General features: G+C 44.6%; 2 protein-coding genes across 4 annotated transcripts in view; one reads left to right on the top strand and one right to left on the bottom strand.

Moving 5' to 3' along the window:
- elmod1 (ELMO/CED-12 domain containing 1) overlaps window positions 1-7443 on the bottom strand; it is a 72095-nt gene extending 64652 nt beyond the window's left edge. The window contains exon 1 of one of the 2 annotated variants that reach the window (XM_072476765.1): window positions 7340-7443. The gene's annotated coding sequence lies outside the window, so the exon portion shown is untranslated. The remainder of the gene's footprint in view (window positions 1-7339) is intronic. The other variant, XM_072476764.1, reaches the window with a different exon arrangement.
- Window positions 7444-7474: 31 nt separating this feature from the next.
- alkbh8 (alkB homolog 8, tRNA methyltransferase) overlaps window positions 7475-24259 on the top strand; it is a 61443-nt gene continuing 44658 nt past the window's right edge. Inside the window, exons 1-4 of one of the 2 annotated variants that reach the window (XM_072476759.1) lie at window positions 7475-7651; window positions 9279-9519; window positions 14229-14360; window positions 21260-21355. In XM_072476759.1, coding sequence (XP_072332860.1) covers window positions 7523-7651; window positions 9279-9519; window positions 14229-14360; window positions 21260-21355 — 598 coding nt within the window. In that variant the 5' untranslated portion in view covers window positions 7475-7522. The remainder of the gene's footprint in view (window positions 7652-9278; window positions 9520-14228; window positions 14361-21259; window positions 21356-24259) is intronic. The other variant, XM_072476760.1, reaches the window with a different exon arrangement.

The raw sequence follows: 24259 nt of genomic DNA, 5'->3' as shown, positions 1-24259 counted from the left end.
ACAAGGATTCCCTATCAAACCAATATATTACCATTTGTAACAACAGCCATTCTTGGGGTATTTAGGCAAATCCCCTAATTCCTGGGCAGATTTGTACTTTGAACTCACATCTACTTGGAACTGGATTGGGAATATCTAAATTAGGACTTGGACAAATTTTTAAAAATGTTTTAATCACACCAGTAAAAGACGGTTTGAACCTAAATCACAAATGCAATGGTATGGGTTTCAATCCACCATGCTACCGAAGTCCTTTTCACATGTTATGGTTTAAGTAATTGGCAAGATTTCTGATCAAGTTGTCACAATTGCAAAAAACGCTAACAACATGCAGGAAGGATCTAATTGTTTCTTATCAGCCATCAGAAAAGTGTCACATTTTTTGGATTAAGATCAAACAATCACTTGAATCACTCAAGTTGTCCTATATATTCTCGCTGTTTCCATATTACTCAGATGCACAAAGAAGTAATGGGCAGAGGCATATATAAGCTTGAAATAGGTAAAGGAATAGGTTAGTGCTCCAAGTTTCATTTTACTGGAAACTGCTTTGAGCTTTGTTTGCCTAGAAACAAAGCTAGTGTTTTTAGGTAATGACAGTCGTGCTGAATGAGTGGCCACAGCTGGATAAATGTATAAACAGATAGCTATAGTGCTAATTTTTTAAAAATTTAAAGTACCCAATTCCTTTTTTTCCAATTAAGGGGCAATTTGGTGTGGCCAATTCACCTACCCTGCACATCTTTTTGGGTTATAGGGGTGAGACCCATGCAGACATTGGGAGAATGTACAAACTCTAAACGGACAGTGACCTCAGGCCAGGATCGAACACGGGTCCTCGGCGCCGTGACAGCGGGTTCGAATCCCAGCCCCGGGAGTTTGCACGTTCTCCCCGTGTCTGCGTGGGTCTCGCCCCCACAACCCAAAAGATGTGCAGGGTAGGTGGATTGGCCATGTTCAATTGCCCCTTAATTGGATAAAATAATTGGGTACTCTAAATTTAAAAAAAAAAAAAATTTCTGGTCATTCATTCTCCGCTGTTTGTGGAATCATGCTGTGAAACAAATTCAGACAACCAAAGGTTGCAAAAGGCACTGTAGGAGCAATAGAAGTAGGTTATATTTCCCTTGTCGTTGACGGGTTGGGTACAGGCAATTAAGATGAATTTGTTGCCGTGGTTTTTGTTTATTTTTCAGTGCCTGCCAATCTGTTTGCCAAAGAGGTCTTCAGGGTAAACTCTAAGGTGGGTGCACGCAAGGTTCAAATCAGGTCCTCTAGAAGCCTTATTCGGGGTGTCGGACCAGCCGGGGTTGGAGACGGATGTCTTAGCCTTCTCCTCGTTGATCGCCCGCAGGCGGGTCCTGTTGGGGTGGAGGTCAGCTTCTCCGCCCTGTGCATCGGCGTGGCAGGGGGACCCGCTGAAGTTTTTAACGCTCGAGGAAGTGAAGTTCGAGTTGAGGGGAAGGATAGAAGAGTTTTACAACTTGTAGGCTTTGTTTATCATGCATTTCCAAGAATTGGATGACATCGAACATTAGGGGGGGGGGGGGTTGGAATGTACAGGTTGGTGGTGATTGTGAATGGGATGTTGGTGGATTATTGATTCTTTTTCTTTCATGTTTTGTATTTAAAATGTTGGGAGTTGTTTGGGGTGGGGGAAACAAATGGATTGTTGGCCAGGGGATTGCCTTTGTATTTGTTATTGTTGATTATTTGTTGGTGGGTGTAAATTTGATGAAAATGTGAAAAAGGAGAATAAAAATATTTTAAAAAAAAAGAATTAGTCATATGACCTCTTGAAGGGTTATTCAGTAATATCATGGCTGATCTGACTGTGATCTCAGCTGTACTTTCCTGCCTGTTCCCCGTAATCCTCGACACCCCTGTAGTTAAAAAATCTGGCGATCAGTCTCCATAGCTCTCGGGATAGAGAATTCCAAAGATTCACATCCCTCAGATAAGAATTTCCTCCTCATCTTAAATGAGTAATCCCTTATTTTGAAACTATACTTCCTAATCCTAGATTTTCCCACCAGGGAATCCTCCCTCACCACCTACAAGAGCAAAATACTGGGGATTCTGGAAAAATGAAACTAAAACAGAAAATGTTGGAAATACTTAGCAGGCCTGGCAACAGCTGTGGAAAGAGAAAGAGAGTTAACTTTTCAGGTCAATTACCTTTTATCAGATCTGGGAAAAATTAGAAATGAAAAGATGAATTGGGGAAAAGTAGGAAAATAATTAAAAGAGAGATTCCATGATAGGGTGGAAAACAGGAGAGATTAAATGACCAAAGAGTTAGTTGTGAGTGGCTATGGACAAGAAAAGAAACACAAGATGTGCCTGCAGCAGGTATGAATGACAGAATGATGACTAGCTGTCGCCAGAAAGCAAAAAAGAGCAAAGCTAAAGGTAAAACCAAAGCATGCAAAAAAAAATGGAAACAAAATTATGGTATGAAATTGTTAAATTTAATGTCAAGTTTGGAAGTTCTCTCCAATAGAAAGCAGATCACATGGTGAGCAGTAAATACAGTATATAAATTGAAAGCACACATAAATCACAGTTTCACCTGATAGGGGTGTTTGGGACTTTGGACAGTAATAGAGAGGACGTAAAAAGGGCAGGTGCTGAATCTCCTCTGCTTGTGTTGAAAAGTGCCTTGGGAAGGGGAGAGGGTACTATGAGTGACTGCGGAGTGGACCAGGGTATCACAGAGGGAACAGTGCCTTGAGAATGGGGGCGGGGGGGGGGTGTATCTAGTGGTGGCTGAAATGGCAGCGGATGATTGGTTGAATAAGGAAGCTGGTTAGGTGGAAGATGAGGATAAGGTTAACATTATTGTGGTTTGAGAAGGGGTGAGGGCATAAGTGCAGGAAATAAAACAGGCACCGTCCCCTTGGTTGAGAAGAAAGCCAGACATATCAGAAGCGCTGATATGAAAGGTTGCATAATCAGAAAAGATATGACAGAGTTGGGGTATCAGGGTGAATAGAATAGAGTCCTTACACGAAGCAGAACAAAACCAAGTGTAGTGGAGTCGGCTGTGGGAGCCGGTGAATTGCTGTGAATATTGTGGATAGCCTATCTCCAGAAATACAGATAGAGAATAAGGAAGGGAAGAGTCAGATGTGGATCATGTGAAAGAAGGGTGGAAATTTAAAGCAAAGTTGATTATGTTTTTCAATTTAGGGCGCGGGTACGAAGGGGGACCAATGCACTCATCAATGTACCAGAAAGAGAGGTTATGGAGGGTTTCACGTTTCCCACAAAAAGGCACCCATAGCTAGGACCATCGCAGGTCATGCCTCACAAGCCTCGTCGAATTCTTTGAGGATGTGTCGAGGCACATTGATGAAGGTCGGGCAGGGGACGTGGTGTATATGGATTTCAGTAAGGCATTTGGTAAGGTTCCCCATGGTAGGCTCATTCAGAAAGTCAGGGCACATGGGATACAGGGAAATTTGGCTGGCTGGATACAGAATTAGCTGGCCGAAAGGCAGTGAGTGGTAGTGGATGGAAAGTAACCAGTGGTGTCCCGCAGATATCTATTCTGGGACCTCTGCTCTTTGTGGTTTTTATAAATGACTTGGATGAGGAAGTGGAAAGGTGGGTTAGTAGGTTTGCTGATGACACAAAGGCTGGTGGAGTTGCAGATAGTGTTGAGGGCTGATGCAGGTTACAACAGGACATTGACAGGATGCAGAGCTGGGCTGAGAAGTGGCAGATGGAGTTCAACCTAGATAAATGTGAAGTGATTCATTTTGGAAGGTCGAATTTGAATGCTGAATACAGGGGAAAGGCAGGATTCTTGGAAGTGTGGAGGAACAGAGGGACCTTGGGGACAACGTACATAGATCCCTCAAAGTTGCCACCCAGATTGTTAAGAAGGCATATGGTGTGTTGGCTTTCATTAACAGAGGGATTGAGTTTAAGAACCGTGAGATTTTGCTGCAGCTTTATAAAACCCTAGTTAGACCACACTTGGAATAGTGTGTCCAGTTCTGGTCACCTCATGATAGGAAGGATGTGGATGTTTTGGAGATGGTGCAGAGGATATTTACCAAGATGCTACCTGGACTGGAGGGCATGTCTTATAAAGAAAGGTTGAGGGAGGTAGGGCTTTTCTCACTGGAGCGAAGAAGGTGATAGAGGTTACAAGATGAGAGGCATGGATTGAGTGGATAGCCAAAGACTTTTCCCCAGGGCTGAAATGGCTGTCACGAGGGTACATCATTTTAAGGTGATTGGAGGAAGGTATAGGGGAGATGTTAGAGGTTGGTTCTTTACACAGAGAGTGGTGGGTGCGTGGAATGCACTGCCAGTGGAGGTGGCGGAGTCAGAGTCTTTAGGGACATTTAAGCGACTCCTGGACAGGGACATGGACAGCAGTAAATTGAAGGGGTGTAGGTTAGGTTGATATTAGATTAGGATAAATGGTCAGCACAACATCGTGGGCCGCAGGGCCTGTACTGTGCTGTACTGTTCTATGTTCTAATTGGTGCATTGCCTCTTCTCGTTTTTCCTCTTGCATGGCAGCTGTTTGCCATTCTGCCAATTCGACCTGCTCCAGGCACATATTTTATTCTTGGAGTGGAATTTAGTGCAAACCCACCAAAGCAGGTTTTGTGATGGGAAGAACCTTAAATTGGGCAGAATGAGGGCAATTAGAAATCCCAGTGGTGGAATCTGATGGTTGGCAGGAAGGCAGCGAGGTGGCAAATCCACACAATGCAATGGAAAGCCAATTAAGATAGTTAAGAAAGCAAGCTGCTGAACATGTACCTTTTGAGATTAAGTGAGTGGCAAACAGGGATCACAGGCCATTAGATTTTTGCGCACCACTTACAATCTTATGAGAAATGAAAGCTGACTGTGTTGAAGTGGAGAAGTAGAAGGCGACCTGAGGGCTTTTCACAGTAACTTCATTGCAGTGTTAATGTAAGTCTACTTGTGACACTAATAAAGATTATTATGGGGCAAAAAGTGAAAAATTAACACTTTTTGCTCCTTCACTTATCTGATAATACAATTGCCCAGAATTCATGGACATGGGTGAAAGTGACAGCACTCGCCATTTACCATGAAGAAAGCAGCTCACAAAAATCTAGCAGTCTCTATGGTGTGGACTTTCCCTTTCATAACACGAGTTTGAATCTGACATCAAGTAAAGGGGATCTCCAGGTGTTCAACAGCAGTGATGAGATCAAGTAGGGTCGGCAGCCAGTCACATGGAAGTATTCTCACAGGCAACAAAGCAGGAATGAAAATGTGCTGAACTTCCACTTTAAAATATGATATATATTATTAATATAATTAAATATTGGAATATGATTCAAAATAAAAACAGGATTTAGAAATCAAAATATTTTAAAATGTAAAAAGTATTTAAAAACACCAATTATTTTAATGGAGAAATTTGACATTTGGAAATTTAAAATTAGTTTTTCCAAGGTCAATGAGTGTGTCAGCAGTTATTGATAGCTTAAAAAGTTAAAATTCCATCCACCTCATTCAACAAGGCATAATGTTTAAAATAATAATAATCTTTATTATAATAATAATCTCTATTATTGTCACAAGCAGGCTTACATTACACTGCAATGAAGTTACTGTGAAATTCCCCTAGTTGCTACACTGTCTCACCTGTTCAGGTACACAGAGGGAGAATTCAGAATGTCCAATTCACCTAACAGCACGACTTTTTGGGACTTGTGGGAGGAAACCGGAGCACCCGGAGGAAACGTAGACACTGGGAAGACGTGCAGAATCCACACAGACAGTGACCCAAGCTGGGAATCGAACCTGAGACACTGGTGCTGTGAAGCAACAGTGCTAACCACTGTGCAAAGGGTTTTTACAACAAGACTAAGAGTAAAGTGAAAGCCATCATCAATTCAGTGATTTCTAATGGATTGCAGTCTGGGAGAACATCAACAGCGCTCGCTATGGAAAATATAGAATTACCGACAAGATTTCCATCAATCTCTACTGGAACCTCAGTGGCATGAGCGATAGTGGGTGTGTTTGGTTGTTTTAATGGAACTCTTGGCTAAACATGGACTAGATTATTGAGTGGAAATGAAAACACTAGTATTCTGCGAGGTTGAACATGTATTGTATTCATTTAAAATATTTCCGTTGAACTATCTGTAAATGTATGAACACAAACCATTTTGGGCCAGTTTGTGCAGATAAAGTCCATAATTTTAGATTTTGTCATTGTAAAAGGCTCTCTAGTTTAAAGGTGTTGATATATGGAACAAGTTGCTGAATATGGCAATGAAACATAATAGGATAGACGGATAAACAGTTTGCAAGGTTTAAACAATCAGAAGCTTCTTTATTCATCTGGAACAAAAAACTAACAGACGTTGTTTCTGGTGCGTTACATATCATTTATAGAAAGGTATTTACAAGATATATACATTTAAGATTTTCAGAAACGGAAGTCCCGAAATTATATTGATCTTTTCAGAATAAAATATCCTTATCCAACCCCTTTAAACTTGTGTCAAGGGCTCGAATTGTTCAGGCGCGATTTCCGTTAGATTAGATTTTTTGGGGGGGTTTAACACAATTAGTTCCAATAAAATGAAAATAAAACGGTAAACGGGGATTTTAAAAGCGTTGACTGACTGGCGATCATTAGAGATGTGCTCATTTTCTTGCCTATGCTAACTGATGCTGTCGGATAACTGCGAGGATGCAGGCGGTTTCCATTTGCTGCACCTCCCCGTGAGCTGTTAGGTAACTAACCGAGTGAGGCGGGGGAAGGGCACGTAGCGCCGGCGGCCAGCCGCAGCATCGCACTGCAGTGGGGTCGGTGTGGAGGGAGGGAAAAACACGCTTCGTATTGAACAACATTCAACAAACGCAACTAATGCTCGAGCGCTTTCTCTCCCAGAGAAGATGGAGGTGATGGATTGCCAGACACAAAACAGCACCTGCGACCTGACCCACCGAAAACCCGCATCTCTCGCGGCTTTGTTCCCACCATTCGTTCACATTTATGTATTTATTTACTGTCCGATTTTTGTGTGGAAATAAAGAACGGTCGAGGCTCACTGGTCTAAGGGGTTCTGCAGAAACGTTGGGCATCATTCAGTGCTCCTGCCCAAAAGCGCCAGCTTGTGTTAGCAGACGATGGGGTGAGCTGGAGACCCGGAGCAGCGGCATAGCCCGGACTGGCTGATCCATCGCCAGCTCCACACCATCCACGGCAAAGCCCAGGATGCTCCGGCACCCCGCGCTGCCCCTTTCTATTACAAACTGGAAATGTTTTTGTGCTGCATTTATTATATTTTGTTTGCCCGCCCGTTGGAAGTGTCTCACTCACCTGGCCTGAGTCCTCTGCAGCCGGGGCAGGATAAGGACCACCTCAGGCAGCCGCTGACGCTGTTACCATGACACGGGCTGCGGTACCGGAAGTACAGGCGCCAGACGTACAGGCGAGTTGCAGCCGGAAGTCGGTGCCCGCTCAGTCAGCGGAGGCGGGACATCGCCACCACGGGTCAAAAACATGGCGGCGCCCGGCTGCAGGAGCGCGAAATTGTCCAAAGAGCAGAAAAAATTACTGCGCAAACAAATGAAAGCGCAGCACATCCTCCTGAAACAAGACGGCATTGCAACCGTGCCTGGACCGACTCAAGTCAGTTGCCTTTCTATTTGTATTTCTCGCAGGAACAGTTGCAGTGCTTTCTGGATGCAACCCAATTCTGCTGGGAACAGTGTCTGTACAGTAGGCCCATGTCAAAGTTTACTGTCATCTAACAATTTAATTATTGACAAACTTAAATTTAGATGGATTGGCCATGCTAAATTGCTACTAAATGTGTAATGGTTAGGTGGAGTTATGGCGATAGGGTGGGGGATTGGGTCTGGGTAGAGTGCACTTTCAGAGGGTCGGTGGAGATGTGATGGGTTGAATGGCGGCTTCCTGCACTGTAGATGTATGATTCTATGAAATTATTAATTTCAGTTAGGAAATGTGGCATCAATCTATCCTTCCCCATAATAATAATCTTTATTGTCGCAAGTAGGCTTACATTAACACTGCAATGAAGTTACTGTGAAAATCCCCAAGTCGCCACATTCCAGCCCCTGTTCGGGTACACGGAAGGAGAATTCAGAATGTCCAAATTACCTAACAGCATGTCTTTTGGGACTTGGAGGAAAGCCGTACAGACACAGCGGGAATGTGCAGACTCCGCACAGACAGTGACCCAAGCCGGGAATCGAACCTGGGACCCTGGCACTGTGAAGCCACAGTGCTACCATGCTGCCCAGTACTGTCTCTATGTACTGTCTGTTCTACTGAATTGGATTGGCTTATTGTCACTTGTGCTGAGGTACAGTGAAAAGTATTGTTCTGCATGTAGCTCAAACAGATCATTCTGTACATGGAAAGAAAATATGTAATAGGGCAGACTTAAAATACACAGTGTAAATACATAGATACAGGCATCAGGCGAAGCATACAGGAGTGTAATGTACTCAGTAGAGAAGATGTGTGAAGAGATCAAATCGGTCCATCAGTCCTTAGGAAGGTCATTTAGGGGTCTGGTAACAGCAGGGAAGACACTGTTTTTGAATTTGTTAGTGCATGTTCTCAGACTTTTATATCTCCTGCCCGATGAACGAAGTTGGAAGAATGAGTAAGCCAGGTGGGAGGGGTCTTTGATTATGCTGCCCCCCTTTCCCCAGGCAGCGGGAGTTTTAGATGAAGTCAATGTGATGGGAGGCGGGTTCGTGTGATGTTCACGACTCTGTAGTTTCATCCGGTCTTGGGCTGCCCAGTTGCCATACCAGGCTATGATGCAGCCAGATAGGATGACCAGGCTGTGATGCAGCCAGATAGGATGACCTGACTAATGACGAGTCATCTGTCAAGTCCAGTCTGGGGCATTCATCCTCCAATCCACTCTCACTTATCTTACCTTGCAAGTTCTGACTCCCGCCTTTATCCAACTGAGCAGTAGATAATTATCACAATAACCCTGACGTGTTCAATAAATATATACTACTTACAATTTGTGGTGGATTCTGGTGGTTTATAATGCTTGCAACAATATGAGAATTTAATACATTTTATGAAATGATTGCCATATAGTTGTAACTAGAAAACATTTATATTTAATATTCATACTGAATTTGGCAGAGGTAATTTAATTTTTAACTTGCTAATCTTGTAAAGCACATAGTGCCAGTAGAAACTTTGCAGCTGTTGATTTTTAATGATCACCATAATACCTGGTTTAACATCTTGTTTTTATCAGCACTTGGTTATAGCCAATGGTGGTCTGGGCAACGGTGTCAACCGACAGCAGCTGAGTGAAGTACTACAAACGTTTGGAATAGTTGAGACCCTTCTGATGCTTCCTCATAAACCACATGCATTTGCGACATATAGTACAATTCAAGAAGCGAGGGAGGCATACAATGCTCTAAATGGACAAAACATAAAGATTGCTGGACATACACAACCTATCATTTTATATCTGAACTTTGTGGAGGAAGGTAAGTTCATTTACATTTTTGTGATTTTCATGAGTACCGAACTGGAAAACTCAAAGTTCTATGTTCTTCAATTTTAATGTGATGAATTTATTAAAGATTTGCACTTCATACATCTTAACTAATTTAGCTACCCTACAATTTAAAGACCGCTTTTCCTGGAGTTATAGTTCAATCTTTACCAAACCTTTTCAAAACCCTATTGTGCTTGCTTATATAGGTTTTCTTTTCATCAATTGGCAAAGCTAATTTTATAGTCTTGGCAGATTATTTTAAGTATGTCTTTCCTGAAAATCTGCAATTTTAACAAAGCACAGGACTGCCTCCAAGAGAAACCAACCCTCATTCATATCCTCAATCTCCAATATGGCAAAACACAGATAGCTACTGTAACCATCTGGGATGGCCACTTCCAACTAGGTGCAGAGGAACTCGCAAAGACTGGCGGGTAAAATGGACAAATCAAGAATCAGGCAGGCTCAGCTTGAAATGCATATTTGTCAGCAAAAGTCCAGACGGTATCGAAACTCCGTCCCATTAGCATGTTCATCAGGCCGATTAGCATTTGATGGCCTATCTTCCCCAAAACAAAGGACTGGTACTCAAGCAATTGGGACCCCAGACATTTCGGCGCCACTCCCTGTTCAAGGGAAACGCAAAAAACGGGGTCAGTGACCGCATGGGACACGCCCAGCCATCCAGATCCCCGCCCACTTATTGGTTAAGGAATCTTTGGGTTGTGGGGGCGAAACCCACACCGACACGGGGAGAATGTGCAAACTCCACACGGACAGTGACCCAGAGCTGGGATCGAACCTGGGACCTCGGTGCTGTGAGGCACAGGGCTAACCCACTGTGCCACCGTGCTGCCTGACTTAAAACTATCTTGACTGCCCGTGATTAGTCCTGCCTTTCTAAATAATATATATATATATATGTATATATTGTCTCTCAGAACATTTTCAAATAATTTGTCCTCCACCGAAGTTAAGTATGGCCTGTAATCATTTGACTATTTCTTCATCCCTTTTTAAGAAAATGGTACACTGCCAGCAGTCCTCCGGAATCACAGCTGTAGCCAGATAAGAACATAAATAGCTACAGGAGAAGAATTTACCCATCAGCTGCAGGAGAAGATTTTACCCACTGATCCTGCCCCATCATTCAGTATGATCATAGCTGATCTTGAGCTTCAGCTCCACTTTCCAGCCCTTTCCCCATATCCATTGATTTCCAGACACCTAAAATCTATCTATTTTAGCCTTAAATATTTTCAATGAAAGTGCATCCACAACCCTCTGGGTTAGAAAATTCTAAACATTCACAACATTTTTCTCCTCATCTCAGTCCTAAATGATTGGCCCCTCATCCTGAAAATGTGCCCTCCTTGTTCTAGATTCTCCAACCAGGGGAAAAAACATCTCGGTATCTATCTGTCAAGTCCCTTCATAATCTCGAATGTTTCAACGAGATCACCTCTCGTTCTTCTGATCTCAAGAGAACTTAGACCCAATTTAAATCGACAGATGACATTTGTTCTTGCATAGCCAAAGGAAATTGTCCAGCATTAATGGAGCTTGGCTGGAAAAGATCAGATTTAATTCAGCCGAGGTAAACCTAATGACAGATTCTGAATCTGGCCTACCCAAAATTTTGCAGAAACATGCCATTGTCGACTACGGTGAGCTAGGAAGCATGACGGATATCTTAGTAAAGCTGAAGATCAAGGAAGAGTCAGACAAGTTGCTTAAAGGCCAGCTCAGTGCCGTACGCAATCAGACCTAAGGTAGAGGCAGAATTAGAATGGCTGGTCAGAACAGTTATAGTCATTACCGAGGCACCTGCACCTCAAAGTGTCAACCAACTTTGATTTCTCCTAGTCTTACTAAATTACTACGGAAGGTTTGTCGCTAATCTGGCGACTATTCTAAAACCCTTGCACAATCTACTGTGTCAAAATAAAAAGTAGACATGGGTGGAGAGAGCATTCGTGCAAACCAAAGAGGCACTTGTCAAGTCAAAAGTCCTGAAACATTTTGTTTCAAATTTACCCTTGCAACTGCCATGTGATGCATCACTTTATGGGGTTGGGGCTGTGGTTTCCCACATAATGCCCACAGTGAAGAGAAGCCAATGGCCTTTGTGTTAAATAAAGTTGAAAGCAATTATGTGTAGATAGAGAAAGAAGCCCTAGGAATCATTTTGGGAATAAAATGGTTCTACCAATTCCTGTATGGGAAGAAATTCATTTTATTGATGGACCATGGTCCACCCCCAATGGTGATTGGACCTCAAACTGGGATTCTATTGAGCAGAGGTGAGTAGCGGTCTTGTCAGCACACAACTTGCACAATCAAGTTTCGTCAGTCAAGCCTTCATGGGAATGCATATGGACTCTTTTTTTCTTTTAAAATTTAGAGTACCTGATTCATTCTTTCCAATTACGGGGCAATTTAGCATGTTCAATCCATCTACCTTGCACATCTTTGGGTTGTGGGGGCGAAACCCACGCGAACACGGGGAAAATGTGCAAACCCCACATGGACAGTGACCCAGAGCCGGGATCGAACCTGGGACCTCGGCGCCGTGAGACTGCAGTGCTACCACTGCCCCACCGTGCTGCCCCATATGGACTCTCCTGACTACTTTTACCAAAATAGTTTGTCGATGGGCAGTTTGTGTGGAAACATTTTCTATTTCAAGCAATTACTCCTGTAATTGCAGGACTGGTGAAGAAGCATACAAGCAGTGATGCAGCACTGTCAGAGGTTAAAGACTTGGTGCTTTGAGGAAAGACCTCATGAAAAAACCCTGAGTTAAAGCCGTATTGCACCCGAAGACTTGAGTTATCCGTACAGGCAAGTTGCCTTCTCTGGTGAATGAGAGACATCATTCCATCATTATTAAGAAAATGTGTATTAAACAAAATACATCAAGGCCACTGTGCTATTGTAAGCGTGGAGGAGATAACCAAGAGCTATTTTTGTGGCCTGGCTAGATGCCGAAATTGACAGAAGGTGGGAATGTGTTAGGCTTGTGAAAAAGTACAGATTTTGCCGCCATTAGTTCCACTGCATCCATGCAATTGACCAAAAGAGGCCTGGCAACGGGTACATATTTATTATGCAGGACCGATGGAAGGACGCATGTCTCTTCTAGTCGATGCTCACTCGAAATGGCCTGAAGTTGCCATCATGAAGTCATCGCCATCGGAGAAAACAATTGAGAGATTGGGTGAAATCTTCAGATTTGGTTACCTTGAACAACTGGTGAGCGATAATGGACTGCAGTTCATGTCTCGAGTTCATAAATGACTTGAAGGAGAACGGAATTCAACGCATTTGGTCTGTTCCTTATCATCCTGCCACAAACCCTTATACACCATAATAACTGGATCCTTTTCCTCTGACCTGGAGGAGATATTCTTAACCCTGGCATTGGACAGACAACAGAGACTTTGTGACTCACTCTTTCAGCTGCAGAGAATGCTATCTATCCCTGAGTTAACTGTCCCCTACTACAACTACGTTATTTTTATTTCTCCACTCTCCACACTCCCCACCCCCTTGAATGGCCCCTTGCACCATGGTGCCGTGGCCAATTTGCTCATTGACATTGGAGTCCATGCTCTCACTCACACAGGTTGCAAGACCCTTGAATCTGTTGGATAATTGCAGGGGTTGAGGCCTCCATTTCCGCAACCCCATACCTACCTCGCTTATGGTCCAACCCTCCTGGCGCTGACCCCACATCAACACTAAAATAGTATCCAGATAACTTTCCCCAAACTTGATGCATTGCAATGTACAAAGCTAGACTCCAGCTCATCAACTCTGAGCTAATGTTCCTCAAGTTACAGTCACTTAGAGCAAAAGCTGTTACTTTGCAACACAGCACTTAAGTCATACTAACTATTATTGTGCTTTCTTTAATTAATCATTTGACAGCTGTGTGTCAGGATATAATCACAAAGGTAGAGATGTGGCATTAATGAATTGATTTATTAATGTGACGGCTATTCCAAAAATTCATTAATTCAGGGTTATTTGCTTCTTCCAGGATTGTAAAAAGGCTGTGGAATTGAACCACCCAATCGTTGCAAAAATATATATAAACAGAGTAAATTATATTGATTTTATTTCCTTCTCCCTCCTATGGAGTTGTGTGTCATTTAGTAATTAAATAGATGTGACCTCAACAAATACAGTGGGACAATAATTCTGGCCTCATGGATAGCGGTTGGGCAATCAATTAATGAATATATTTGTCATCTACACTTTAGCATGACCACACAACTAACCGGTCCAAACTCTAGTAAAAAGGAACAATAGTTTTTCAAGGGATAGCACTGTCATCTCTAGATAACAATCAGTCAGATTCCAGCAGTTTCTAATATTCACCAAAAGCCATAAAGGTGCCATCTGTTTCATGGCAGAACTGCCAGGTCATTACACATTATTCTTTGGACAGTTGATCCTGGTCACTTTATCCTGTTTCGTGTTTTGTTCTTCACAGCAAAAATACTCTTCAGTGTCCAACTATTGTTTAGTCTTCCAGGAATCTTGCTTAGAAAAAGTAAAATTGACACAGTTATTCAACAACAGGAACATTTGTCAACAACATGAATGTATTATGAAAATTGTAATTGTTCATGTTAATTAAGCAATTTTCGTTGAAGGGGGAAATAAACTTTTAATGTCCTTTTTTAAAAGTTGTTTGTGAAGACATTTCTCCTTTGAGCCTGCCACCAGGCCTTCTGGTAGTTGAAGACATTATTTCTCCTGAACATGAGACAAGGCTTTTGGCACTTGTGGATGAAAGCCCAAATACTGCAACGGAAAATGGTGAGTAGCACAGGGAAAATACAATGATTCAGAATTATCAAAATATTGGCCAATTAGGTGTTTATGCCCTGTTGTGTAACTATTTTTCTTTCTTTTTAAAAAAAAATATATTTTTATTCAGGTTTTTTGGCCAAACATAACAATACGTAGTGTTTCTCTTACACAGCAATAAAGCAATATAAATAACCGTGGCCAGTTTTAAACAAATAAATAAGTAATATATAAACAAAAACAAAAAACAAAACTAAATGGCAACTGCCTTGTCCAAAATAAATATTCTCCAAAAATACAGTCCAGCAATCCAATATACAATTACATATACCAAATACCTATACATATACAATAACATCCCTGAGAATCCGTCCGATTCCTCCCCCTCCCCCCTGGGTTGCTGCTGTTATCTACTTCTTTTCCATTCCCTCTATCTTTCTGTGAGGTAGTCGACGAACGGTTGCCACCGCCTGGTGAACCCCTGAGCCGAACCCCTTAACACGAACTTAATCCGTTCTAACTTTATGAACCCTGCCATATCGTTTATCCAGGTCTCCACCCCCGGGGGTTTGGCTTCCTTCCACATTAACAATATCCTGCGCCGGGCTACAAGGGACGCAAAGGCCAACACGTCAGCCTCTCTTGCCTCCTGCACTCCTGGCTCTTCTGCAACCCCAAATATAGCCAACCCCCAGCTTGGTTCGACCCGGACCCCCACCACCTTCGAAAGCACCTTTGCCACCCCCACCCAGAACCCCTGTAGTGCCGGGCATGACCAGAACATGTGGGTGTGATTCGCTGGGCCTCTCGAGCATCTCGCACACCTATCCTCTACCCCCAAAAATTTACTAAGCCGTGCTCCAGTCATATGCGCCCTGTGTAGCACCTTAAATTGTATCAGGCTTAGCCTGGCACACGAGGACGATCAGTTTACCCTACGAAGGGCATCAGCCCACAGCCCCTCCTCAATCTCCTCCCCCAGTTCTTCTTCCCATTTCCCTTTCAGCTCAACTACCATGATCTCCCCCTCGTCCCTCATCTCCCTGTATATGTCCGCCACCTTACCGTCCCCCACCCATGTCTCTGAGATCACTCTATCCTGCACTTCCTGCGTCGGGAGCTGCGGGAATTCCCTCACCTGTTGCCTCGCAAAAGCCCTCAATTGCATATACCGAAATGCATTCCCTTGGGGCAACCCATATTTCTCCGTCAGCGCTCCCAGACTCGCAAACGTCCCATCTACAAATAGATCTCTTAATTGTACTACCCCAGCTCTTTGCCATGCTCCAAATCCCCCATCCATCCTCCCCGGAACGAACCTATGATTGTTTCTTATCGGGGACCGCACCGAAGCTCCCGTCCCTCCCCTATGCCGTCTCCACTGCCCCCAAATTCTCAATGTAGCCACCACCACCGGGCTTGTGGTGTATTTCTTTGGTGAGAACGGCAACGGCGCCGTCACCATTGCTTGCAGGCTAGTCCCCCTGCAGGACGCCCTCTCCAATCTCTTCCACGCCGCTCCCTCCCCTTCTCCCATCCACTTACACACCATTGAAACCTTGGCGGCCCAGTAGTACTCACTTAGGCTCGGTAGTGCCAGCCCCCCCCTGTCCCTACTACGCTGCAAGAATCCCCGCCTCACTCTCGGGGTCTTCCCAGCCCACACAAAACTCATAATGCTCTTCTCAATTCTTTTGAAAAAAGCCTTCGTGATCACCACCGGGAGGCACTGGAACACAAAAAGGAATCTCGGGAGGACCGCCATTTTAACCGCCTGCACCCTACCTGCCAATGACAGGGACACCATGTCCCATCTCTTGAAATCCTCCTCCATCTGTTCCACCAACCGTGTTAAATTAAGCCTATGTAATGTACCCCAATTCTTGGCTATCTGGATCCCCAGGTACCGGAAGTCCCTTGTTACCTTCCTCAACGGTAAATCCTCCATCTCTCTGCTCTGCTCCCCCGGATGCACCACAAATAGCTCACTTTTCCCCATGTTCAGTTTATACCCTGAAAAAACCCCAAACTCCCCAAGTATTCGCATTATCTCTGGCATCCCCTCCGCCGGGTCCGCCACATATAGCAACAAATCATCCGCATACAGAGATACCCGGTGTTCTTCTCTACCCCTAAGTACTCCCCTCCACTTCCTGGAACCCCTCAGTGCCATGGCCAGGGGTTCAATCGCCAATGCAAACAATAAAGGGGACAGAGGGCATCCCTGCCTCGTCCCTCTATGGAGCCGAAAATAGTCAGACCCTCGTCCATTCGTGACCACGCTCGCCATCGGGGCCCTATACAGCAGCTATACCCACCTGATATACCCGTCTCCAAAGCCAAATCTCCTCAACACCTCCCACAAATAATCCCACTCCACTCTATCAAATGCTTTCTCGGCATCCATCGCCACCACTATCTCCGCTTCCCCCTCTGGAGGGGGCATCATCATTACCCCTAGCAGCCTCCGTATATTTGTATTTAGCTGTCTCCCCTTCACAAACCCAGTTTGGTCCTCATGGACCACCCCCGGGACACAATCCTCTATCCTCATTGCCATTACCTTGGCCAGAATCTTAGCATCCACATTCAGGAGGGAAATGGGCCTGTATGACCCGCATTGCAGCGGGTCTTTTTCCTTCTTTAGGAGGAGCGATATCGTTGCCTCTGACATAGTCGGGGGCAGCTGCCCCTTTCCCTCGCCTCATTAAAGGTTCTCATCAATAGCGGGGCCAGCAAGTCCAAATATTTCTTATAGAATTCAACTGGGAATCCGTCTGGTCCCGGGGCCTTCCCCGCCTGCATGCTTCCAATCCCGTTCACTACTTTCTCCGTCTCAATCTGTGCTCCCAGCCCCACTCTCTCCTGTTCCTCCACCTTAGGAAATTCCAACTGATCCAGAAAGCACATCATTCTCTCCTTCCCGTCCGGGGGCTGCGCTTCATATAATCTTTCATAAAATGCCTTGAACACTCCATTCACTCTCTCCGCTCCCCGCTCCATCTCTCCCTCCTCATCTCTCACCCCCCCTATCTCCCTCGCTGCTCCCCTTTTCCTCAGTTGGTGGGCCAACAACCTACTCGCCTTCTCCCCATATTCGTACTGTACACCCTGTGCCTTCCTCCATTGTGCCTCTGCCTTACCCGTAGTCAACAAGTCAAATTCTACATGTAGCCTTTGCCTTTCCCTGTATAGTCCCTCCTCCGGTGCCTCTGCGTATTGTCTGTCCACCCTCAGCAGTTCTTTCAACAACCGCTCCCTTTCCCTACCCTCCTGCTTTCCTTTATGTGCCCTAATAGATATCAGCTCCCCTCTAACCACTGCCTTCAGTGCCTCCCAGACCACTCCCACCTGTACCACCGCATTATCATTAATTTCCAAGTACCTTTCAATACACCCCCTCACCCTTAAACACACCCCCTCACCTGCCAATAATCCCATGTCCATTCTCCAGGGTGGAAGCTGTTGTTTTTCTTCCCCTATCTCCAGGTCCACCCAGTGTGGAGCATGATCCGAAATGGCTATAGCCGTGTACTCCGTCCCCGTCACCTTTGGGATCAGTGCCCTTCCCAAAACAAAAAAATCTATTTGTGAAAATACTTTATGTACATAGGAGAAAAACGAAAACTCCTTACTCCTAGGTCTACTAAATCTCCAGGGATCTACTCCTCCCATCTGCACCATAAAATCCTTAAGCACCCTAGCTGCAGCCGGCCTCCTTCCGGTCCTGGACCTCGATCTGTCCAGCCCTGGGTCCAGCACCGTATTAAAGTCTCCACCCATTACCAACTTCCCCACTTCTAGGTCCGGGATTCGTCCTAACATACGCCTCATAAAATTGGCATCATCCCAGTTCGGGCCATACACGTTCACTAATACCACCGCCTCCCCTTGCAGTTTGCCACTCACCATCACGTATCTGCCCCCACTATCCGCCACTATAGTCTTTGCCTCAAACATTACCCTCTTCCCCACTAGTATGGCCACCCCCCTGTTTTTTGCATTTAGCCCCGAATGAAACACCTGCCCCACCCATCCTTTGCGAAGTCTAACCTGGTCTGTCAGCTTCAGATGCGTCTCCTGAAGCATAACCACATCTGCCTTAAGTTTCTTTAGGTGTGCGAGTACCCGTGCCCTCTTAATCGGCCCGTTCAGCCCTCTCACATTCCACGTGATCAACCGGGTTGGGGGGCTCTTTACCCCCCCCCCCCCCTTGACGACTAGCCATTTCCTTTTTCAATCCAGCTCCTCACCCGGTTCCCACGTAGCTGTATCTCCCCCAGGCGGCGCACCCCCCGCCCCGACCCCCCCCCCCCCCTCCCATACCAGCTCCCCCTTCTCCCCAGCAGCAGCAACCCAGGTAACCCCCCCCCCCCCCCCCCCGCTAGATCCCAAGCTAGCGTAATTGCACCCCCCATGTTGCTCCCAGAAGTCAGCAAACTCTGGCCGACCTCGGCTTCCCCCCATGACCTCGGCTCACACTGTGCGAGGCCCCCTCCTTCCTGCTTCCCTGTTCCCGCCATGGTTACCAAAGCCCGCGCTTCCCCTTTTGGCCCCGCCCCCAATGGCCGGCGCCCACAGCTCCTCATCCTCCCTCACCCCCTCCCCCACGACATGGGGAAGAGAGAGAAGTTACAGGGTCACAGGTTTAACTATCTGGGAAGTCCTCTCTTCCCCCTTTTCCCCCCTTCATCCCACAAATTCACCCCCCCACTTTTGTCCCAAACGTTCTTTTTCTGGCCCGCTCACTCCAGCTTCTCCTCGACAATAAATGTCCACGCCTCGTCTGCCGTTTCGAAATAGTGGTGTTTCCCTCGATGTGTGACCCACAGTCTTGCCGGTTGCAACATTCCGAATTTGACCTTCCTTTTATGCAACACCGCCTTGGCCTGATTAAAGCTTGCCCTCCTTCTCGCCACCTCCGCACTCCAATCTTGATACACGCGGATCACCGCATTCTCCCACCTACTGTTCCGAGTTTTCTTGGCCCATCTGAGGACCATCTCTCTGTCCTTGTATCGGAGAAATCTCACAACTATTGCTCGAGGAATTTCTCCAGCCCTCGGTCTTCGCGCCATAACCCGATAGGCACCCTCCACCTCCAGCAGACCCGTCGGGGCCTCCGATCCTATTAACGAATCAGCATCGTGCTCACATATGCCCCGACATCCGCCCCTTCTGCATCTTCGGGAAGACCAAGAATCCTTAAGTTCTTCCTCCTCGCATTGTTCTCCAGCACCTCCAGCCTTTCCACACATCTTTTGTGTTGTGCCTCGTGGATCTCCGTTTTCACCACCAGGCCCTGTATGTCGTCCTCATTTTCAGCAGCCTTTGCCTTCACGACCCAAAGCTCCTGTTCCTGGGTCTTTTGCTCCTCCTTTAGCCCCTCAATCGCTTGTAATATCGGGGCCAACAGCTCCTTCTTCATCTCCTTTTTGAGTTCATCTACGCAACGCCGCAGGAACTCTTGTTGGTCAGGGCCCCATATTAAACTGCCTCCTTCCGACGCCATCTTGCTTTGTGCCTGCCTTCCTGGCCGCTGCTCTTGAGGATCCACCGCAATCCGGCTACTTTCCTCTCTTTTTTTTCCATCCGTGTCCAGGGGGGGATTCCCTTCTGGATTACCCGCACAGTGTTATTTGCCGTTAAAATTGCCGATGGGGCTCCTATTAAGAGCCCAAAAGTCCGTTCCACCGGGAGCTGCCGAAACGTGCAACTTAGCTGGTCATCGCCGCACCCGGAAGTCCCGTGTAACTATTTTTCTATTAATTTTAAAAAGTATTGCTTGATAATTTATTGTTATTTTGTAATCTGATGCACAACATAAAAAGTTTCTGCCAATAGCATGATGCACCCTACCCATCATAGGATCATTAGGAACAGGGGTAGGCAATTAAACAATTGGGCCTGCTTAGCCATTCAATTTGATCACAACTGATTGGCATCTCAACTCCCATTTTCCTGCTTTTTCCCCAGCCTGCCACTGATCATGACGAGGCAGCTGAGTGACCTGTTTGTTGTTTTGAAGTAGAAAATGGTAAAAGTACATTTCTCTGAAGTGGTGTGCTGCCCAGAATTTAGTGAGGTGATTTTGATTAGTAATCTCCCGTGGAAAATAGTGGGCATCAACCAATCTCCTATGTTTCTGTGATCAGTCCGTTTATTATATTAATAATCATCTTTATTGTCATATATAGGCTTACATTAACACGACCATGAAGTTACCGTGAAAAGTTAATACACCAATATGCTATTGTGTATTCAATTTCACCCTTTTTACACCACCCTACACTTATTCTTTTTCTTTTTTTTTTCTCTTATAAATTTAGAGTACCCAGTTATTTGTTTACCAATTTTAAGGGCAATTTAGCATGGCCTATCCACCTAATATGCTCATCTTTGGGTTGTGGGAGTGAAACCCACGCAGACATAAGGAGAATGCAAACTCCACATGGACTGTGTCCCAGGGCCGTGATTTGAACCCGGGTCCTCAGTGCCGTAGTCCCAGTGCTATCCACTGCGCCACATGCCGCCCCTCCCACCCTACACTTATAATATTAGACCATTGTTTGTTATACAAAATGGACCAAGTAATCATTTCTAAATGATTTTGATATGGTTCTGAAAGGAAAACCATGAACAGTCAGTAAAAGTGATCAAAACAAATGGCTGTTGGCATTTAAATTATCATTGATTTGCTTTGAACTTTGTTAGTAGATTTACATTTTCCCCTCGAGGAGCTGCTTCTAAATTGCACATCTTTACTGTTTTTCTTATGATTTGTCACTTTTTTAAACAGCATGGAATATGACAATATAAAATGATACAATGTCTATAAAACCTTGTGAAATGAATGCTGCATCGGCATTCAGTCTTTAAGGTCATTTTGTTTTTTCTGATTTTAATAGCCCAGAGATCTCTGAAACATCGACGAGTAAAGCACTATGGCTATGAATTTCGTTATGACAACAATAACATAGACAAGGATAAACCTCTACCAGGAGGTACATTAGATCGTGTTTGCAATTCTGAGTGTTTGGATTGTAAGCAATTGTAGAAAATATCGCAAAATAATATTTTCTTATTGCAGAGTGAATGAAACTTGTCAATTTATTTAAAGTAATTTTTGTTTATGCATGAATTTAACAGACTTAAAAAACTGGTTGCCCTGCTAATCAAATCTTGTTTAGGTGGAAGCCCTAAAGCATATTTATGTATGTCTCCCTTACCATTGTTCTTTTAAAAATAAATTTAGAGCACCCAATTCTTTTTTTTTTTTCCAATTTAGCGTGGCCAGTTCACTTACCCTGCACATCTTTTTGGGTTGTGGGGGTGAGACCCACGCAAACACGGGGAGAATATACAGACTGCGCGCAGATAGTGACCCAAGCCGGGATTCAAACCCAGGTCCCTGGCACTGTGAAGCAATATTGCTAGCCCACTTTATAGCTACATTATGAACATTTAAATTTGTGGGGGGGGGATTTCAGCTAGATATGTCATAAAATTAGTTGTTCCCACATCTCTACCACTCTCTTATTTGGTTAAATTTTTATAAATAACGCATGCACTAAAGTTGTCCCTTTACATTTTTAGATGTAAAAGACTGCAGCGTACATGGTGCAATTCACCATACTTAAAGTTTTCGGATTGTTAGACAGCGAAAGCATATGTGTTCTGAATTTTATTGTTCATGTTAAGTAGCTGTACTTGACAAAGTTCTTCCCTCTTGGGCGCCACGGTGACACTGCTGCCTCAAATGCCAGGGACCTGGGTTCAAGTCCAGCCTTGGGTGACTGTCTGTATGGAGTTTGCACGCTCTCCCTGTCTCTGCGTGAGTTTCCTCCGGTGCTCTGATTTCCTCCCACAATCCGAAGATGTGCAGGTTAGGTGGATTGATCATGCTACAGTGCCCCTTGGGTGTCCAATGATGCACAGGTTAGGGGGATAGGGTGGGGGAGTGGGCCTAGGTGTGGTGCTTGTTCAGAGGATCAGTGCAGGCTCGATGGGCCAAAAGGCCTTCTTCTGCACTGTAGGAATTTTATGGTTCTTAACACGTGAAAGAAGGTGGGTCTCTTCTGCTACAAAAAGTCCAATGTTGGTTACTTGGAAATATACCAGAACTGTGTGAGGAAGGGGAGATGCTTTTTAGAACTTAGAATTCTAGAAATTAGAACTTGACTGGTCAATATTAATTCATTTAATAATTCAGACCATCTTCTAGCCAGTTGGTGAAGGAGGAACCAGAAGTTAAGCATTACTCAGTTTTCAATTTATTCACAAAATTGAACATTATAAATGTATAGTTTTGCGATCCCCATAGAGATCAATAACGTTTTAAAAAGATTGAACTTCCAGTTGATGGCTGAAAGGAGAATATGCCAAAAATTGCTCATTTTAAGATTTTACTGTAGCAAACAGATTAAATGCACTATTGACTAAATATGAATATTGTAGGCAACTTATACTTTAAAATAAAGAATAAAACCTACCCCTTTTATTTTAACATAACCAAAAAACAACTTGACAGGCCTACTTTACGCTCCTTTATACAGTCATTCAACCTTTCCCGGATTCAGTCAAAAGTGGCTCCCAAGGGTTTACCTCCTTTCCTTTCCCAACCTGGTGACTTGAAATCCCAGAACATCGTTTACAGAGAGGGATTTTTCTCAAGATTCTCCCTCTGGCGCAAGTTAGGTGAATCTTCCAGTCTCATTTAAACACCGCATACAAATTTGGTCTGATCATTCCGAATGTGAATGGATTCCTGCCTGGTGAACCAGAGAAATTTTCAGCCTCTAGATGCTCTCAGTGCCGGATCCTGTGTCTGTAAGTTTTCAGGGAAATCTTTGAAACTCTTCCCCTCCTGAAGCTCATCTCTATGGCAATATGAACCAAATCTGCGGTTTTGTATCGAGGTAGATATGCTGATAAGTTACCCTTGAGACCCCAATTATGTTACATTTCGGAAATAAATGGACACTTTAAACCATAACTGTTTACCGACCTGTCATTTTGAACACCTTTTGACACTAGAAGTCTAACCATTATAAACTGAGATGATGCCACTATTGTCTCCAAGTTTGCACCTTCATAGAGTCATAGCATATAGTGCAGAAGGAGGCCATTTGGCCGTTCGAGTCTGCACCGGCCCTTGGAAAGGGCACCTTACCTAAGCCCACACCTCCACTCTATCGATGTAACCCAGTAATCCCACCGAACCTTTTTTGGACAATGTGGGCAATTTAGCATGTCCAATCCACCTAACCTGCACATCTTTGGATTGTGGGAGGAAAATGGAGCACCCGGAGGAAACCCACGCAGACACTGGGAGAACGTGCAGACTCCACACAGACAGTGACCCAAGTGGGAATCGAACCTGGGACCCTGGCGCTGTGAAGCAACAATGCTAACCACAATGCTACCATGCCGCCCCTAACAAAACTATCCAGGCACCTCTTTCATCTTTACAGCCATGTCACCTTGGCCTGTTGTCAGGCAAATTTTAGAACACATCACAGGACCCCTTCATTTTATCCCAAATTAATGACACAGTCCCAAAACACGGCAATCTTCTAAACCTCATATTTTTAATAGGAGCTCCTAACTTGACAACTCACCATCAGTGTTAATAAGTGTCTCTTTCTAATTTTGAGTGAGAAATAATCAAATTAACAAATTGACAGCCGCATAAAGAGGGATTGTAACTAAAAACTTTAACTGAAACTTAGCAGTTTAAATAAAAATGTCATTCCCAGGGCTGGTAATGCATTCCAATCCCTGAGGCACCCACTGGCCACAGAAGGCCTCAAGTGTATCGTGGACGTTGTGTGCTCCCCCTCCAGGCTCACCTGGGGGCCCGGGTGTAACCATGGAAGAAGGGAGTATCTTTATACTCCTTTGAGTAC

Source organism: Scyliorhinus torazame, chromosome 15, assembly GCF_047496885.1.
Source record: "Scyliorhinus torazame isolate Kashiwa2021f chromosome 15, sScyTor2.1, whole genome shotgun sequence".
NCBI lineage: Eukaryota > Metazoa > Chordata > Chondrichthyes > Carcharhiniformes > Scyliorhinidae > Scyliorhinus > Scyliorhinus torazame.
Note: the sequence above shows the minus strand (reverse complement) of the source record. Positions and strands in the feature narration are given on the sequence as shown.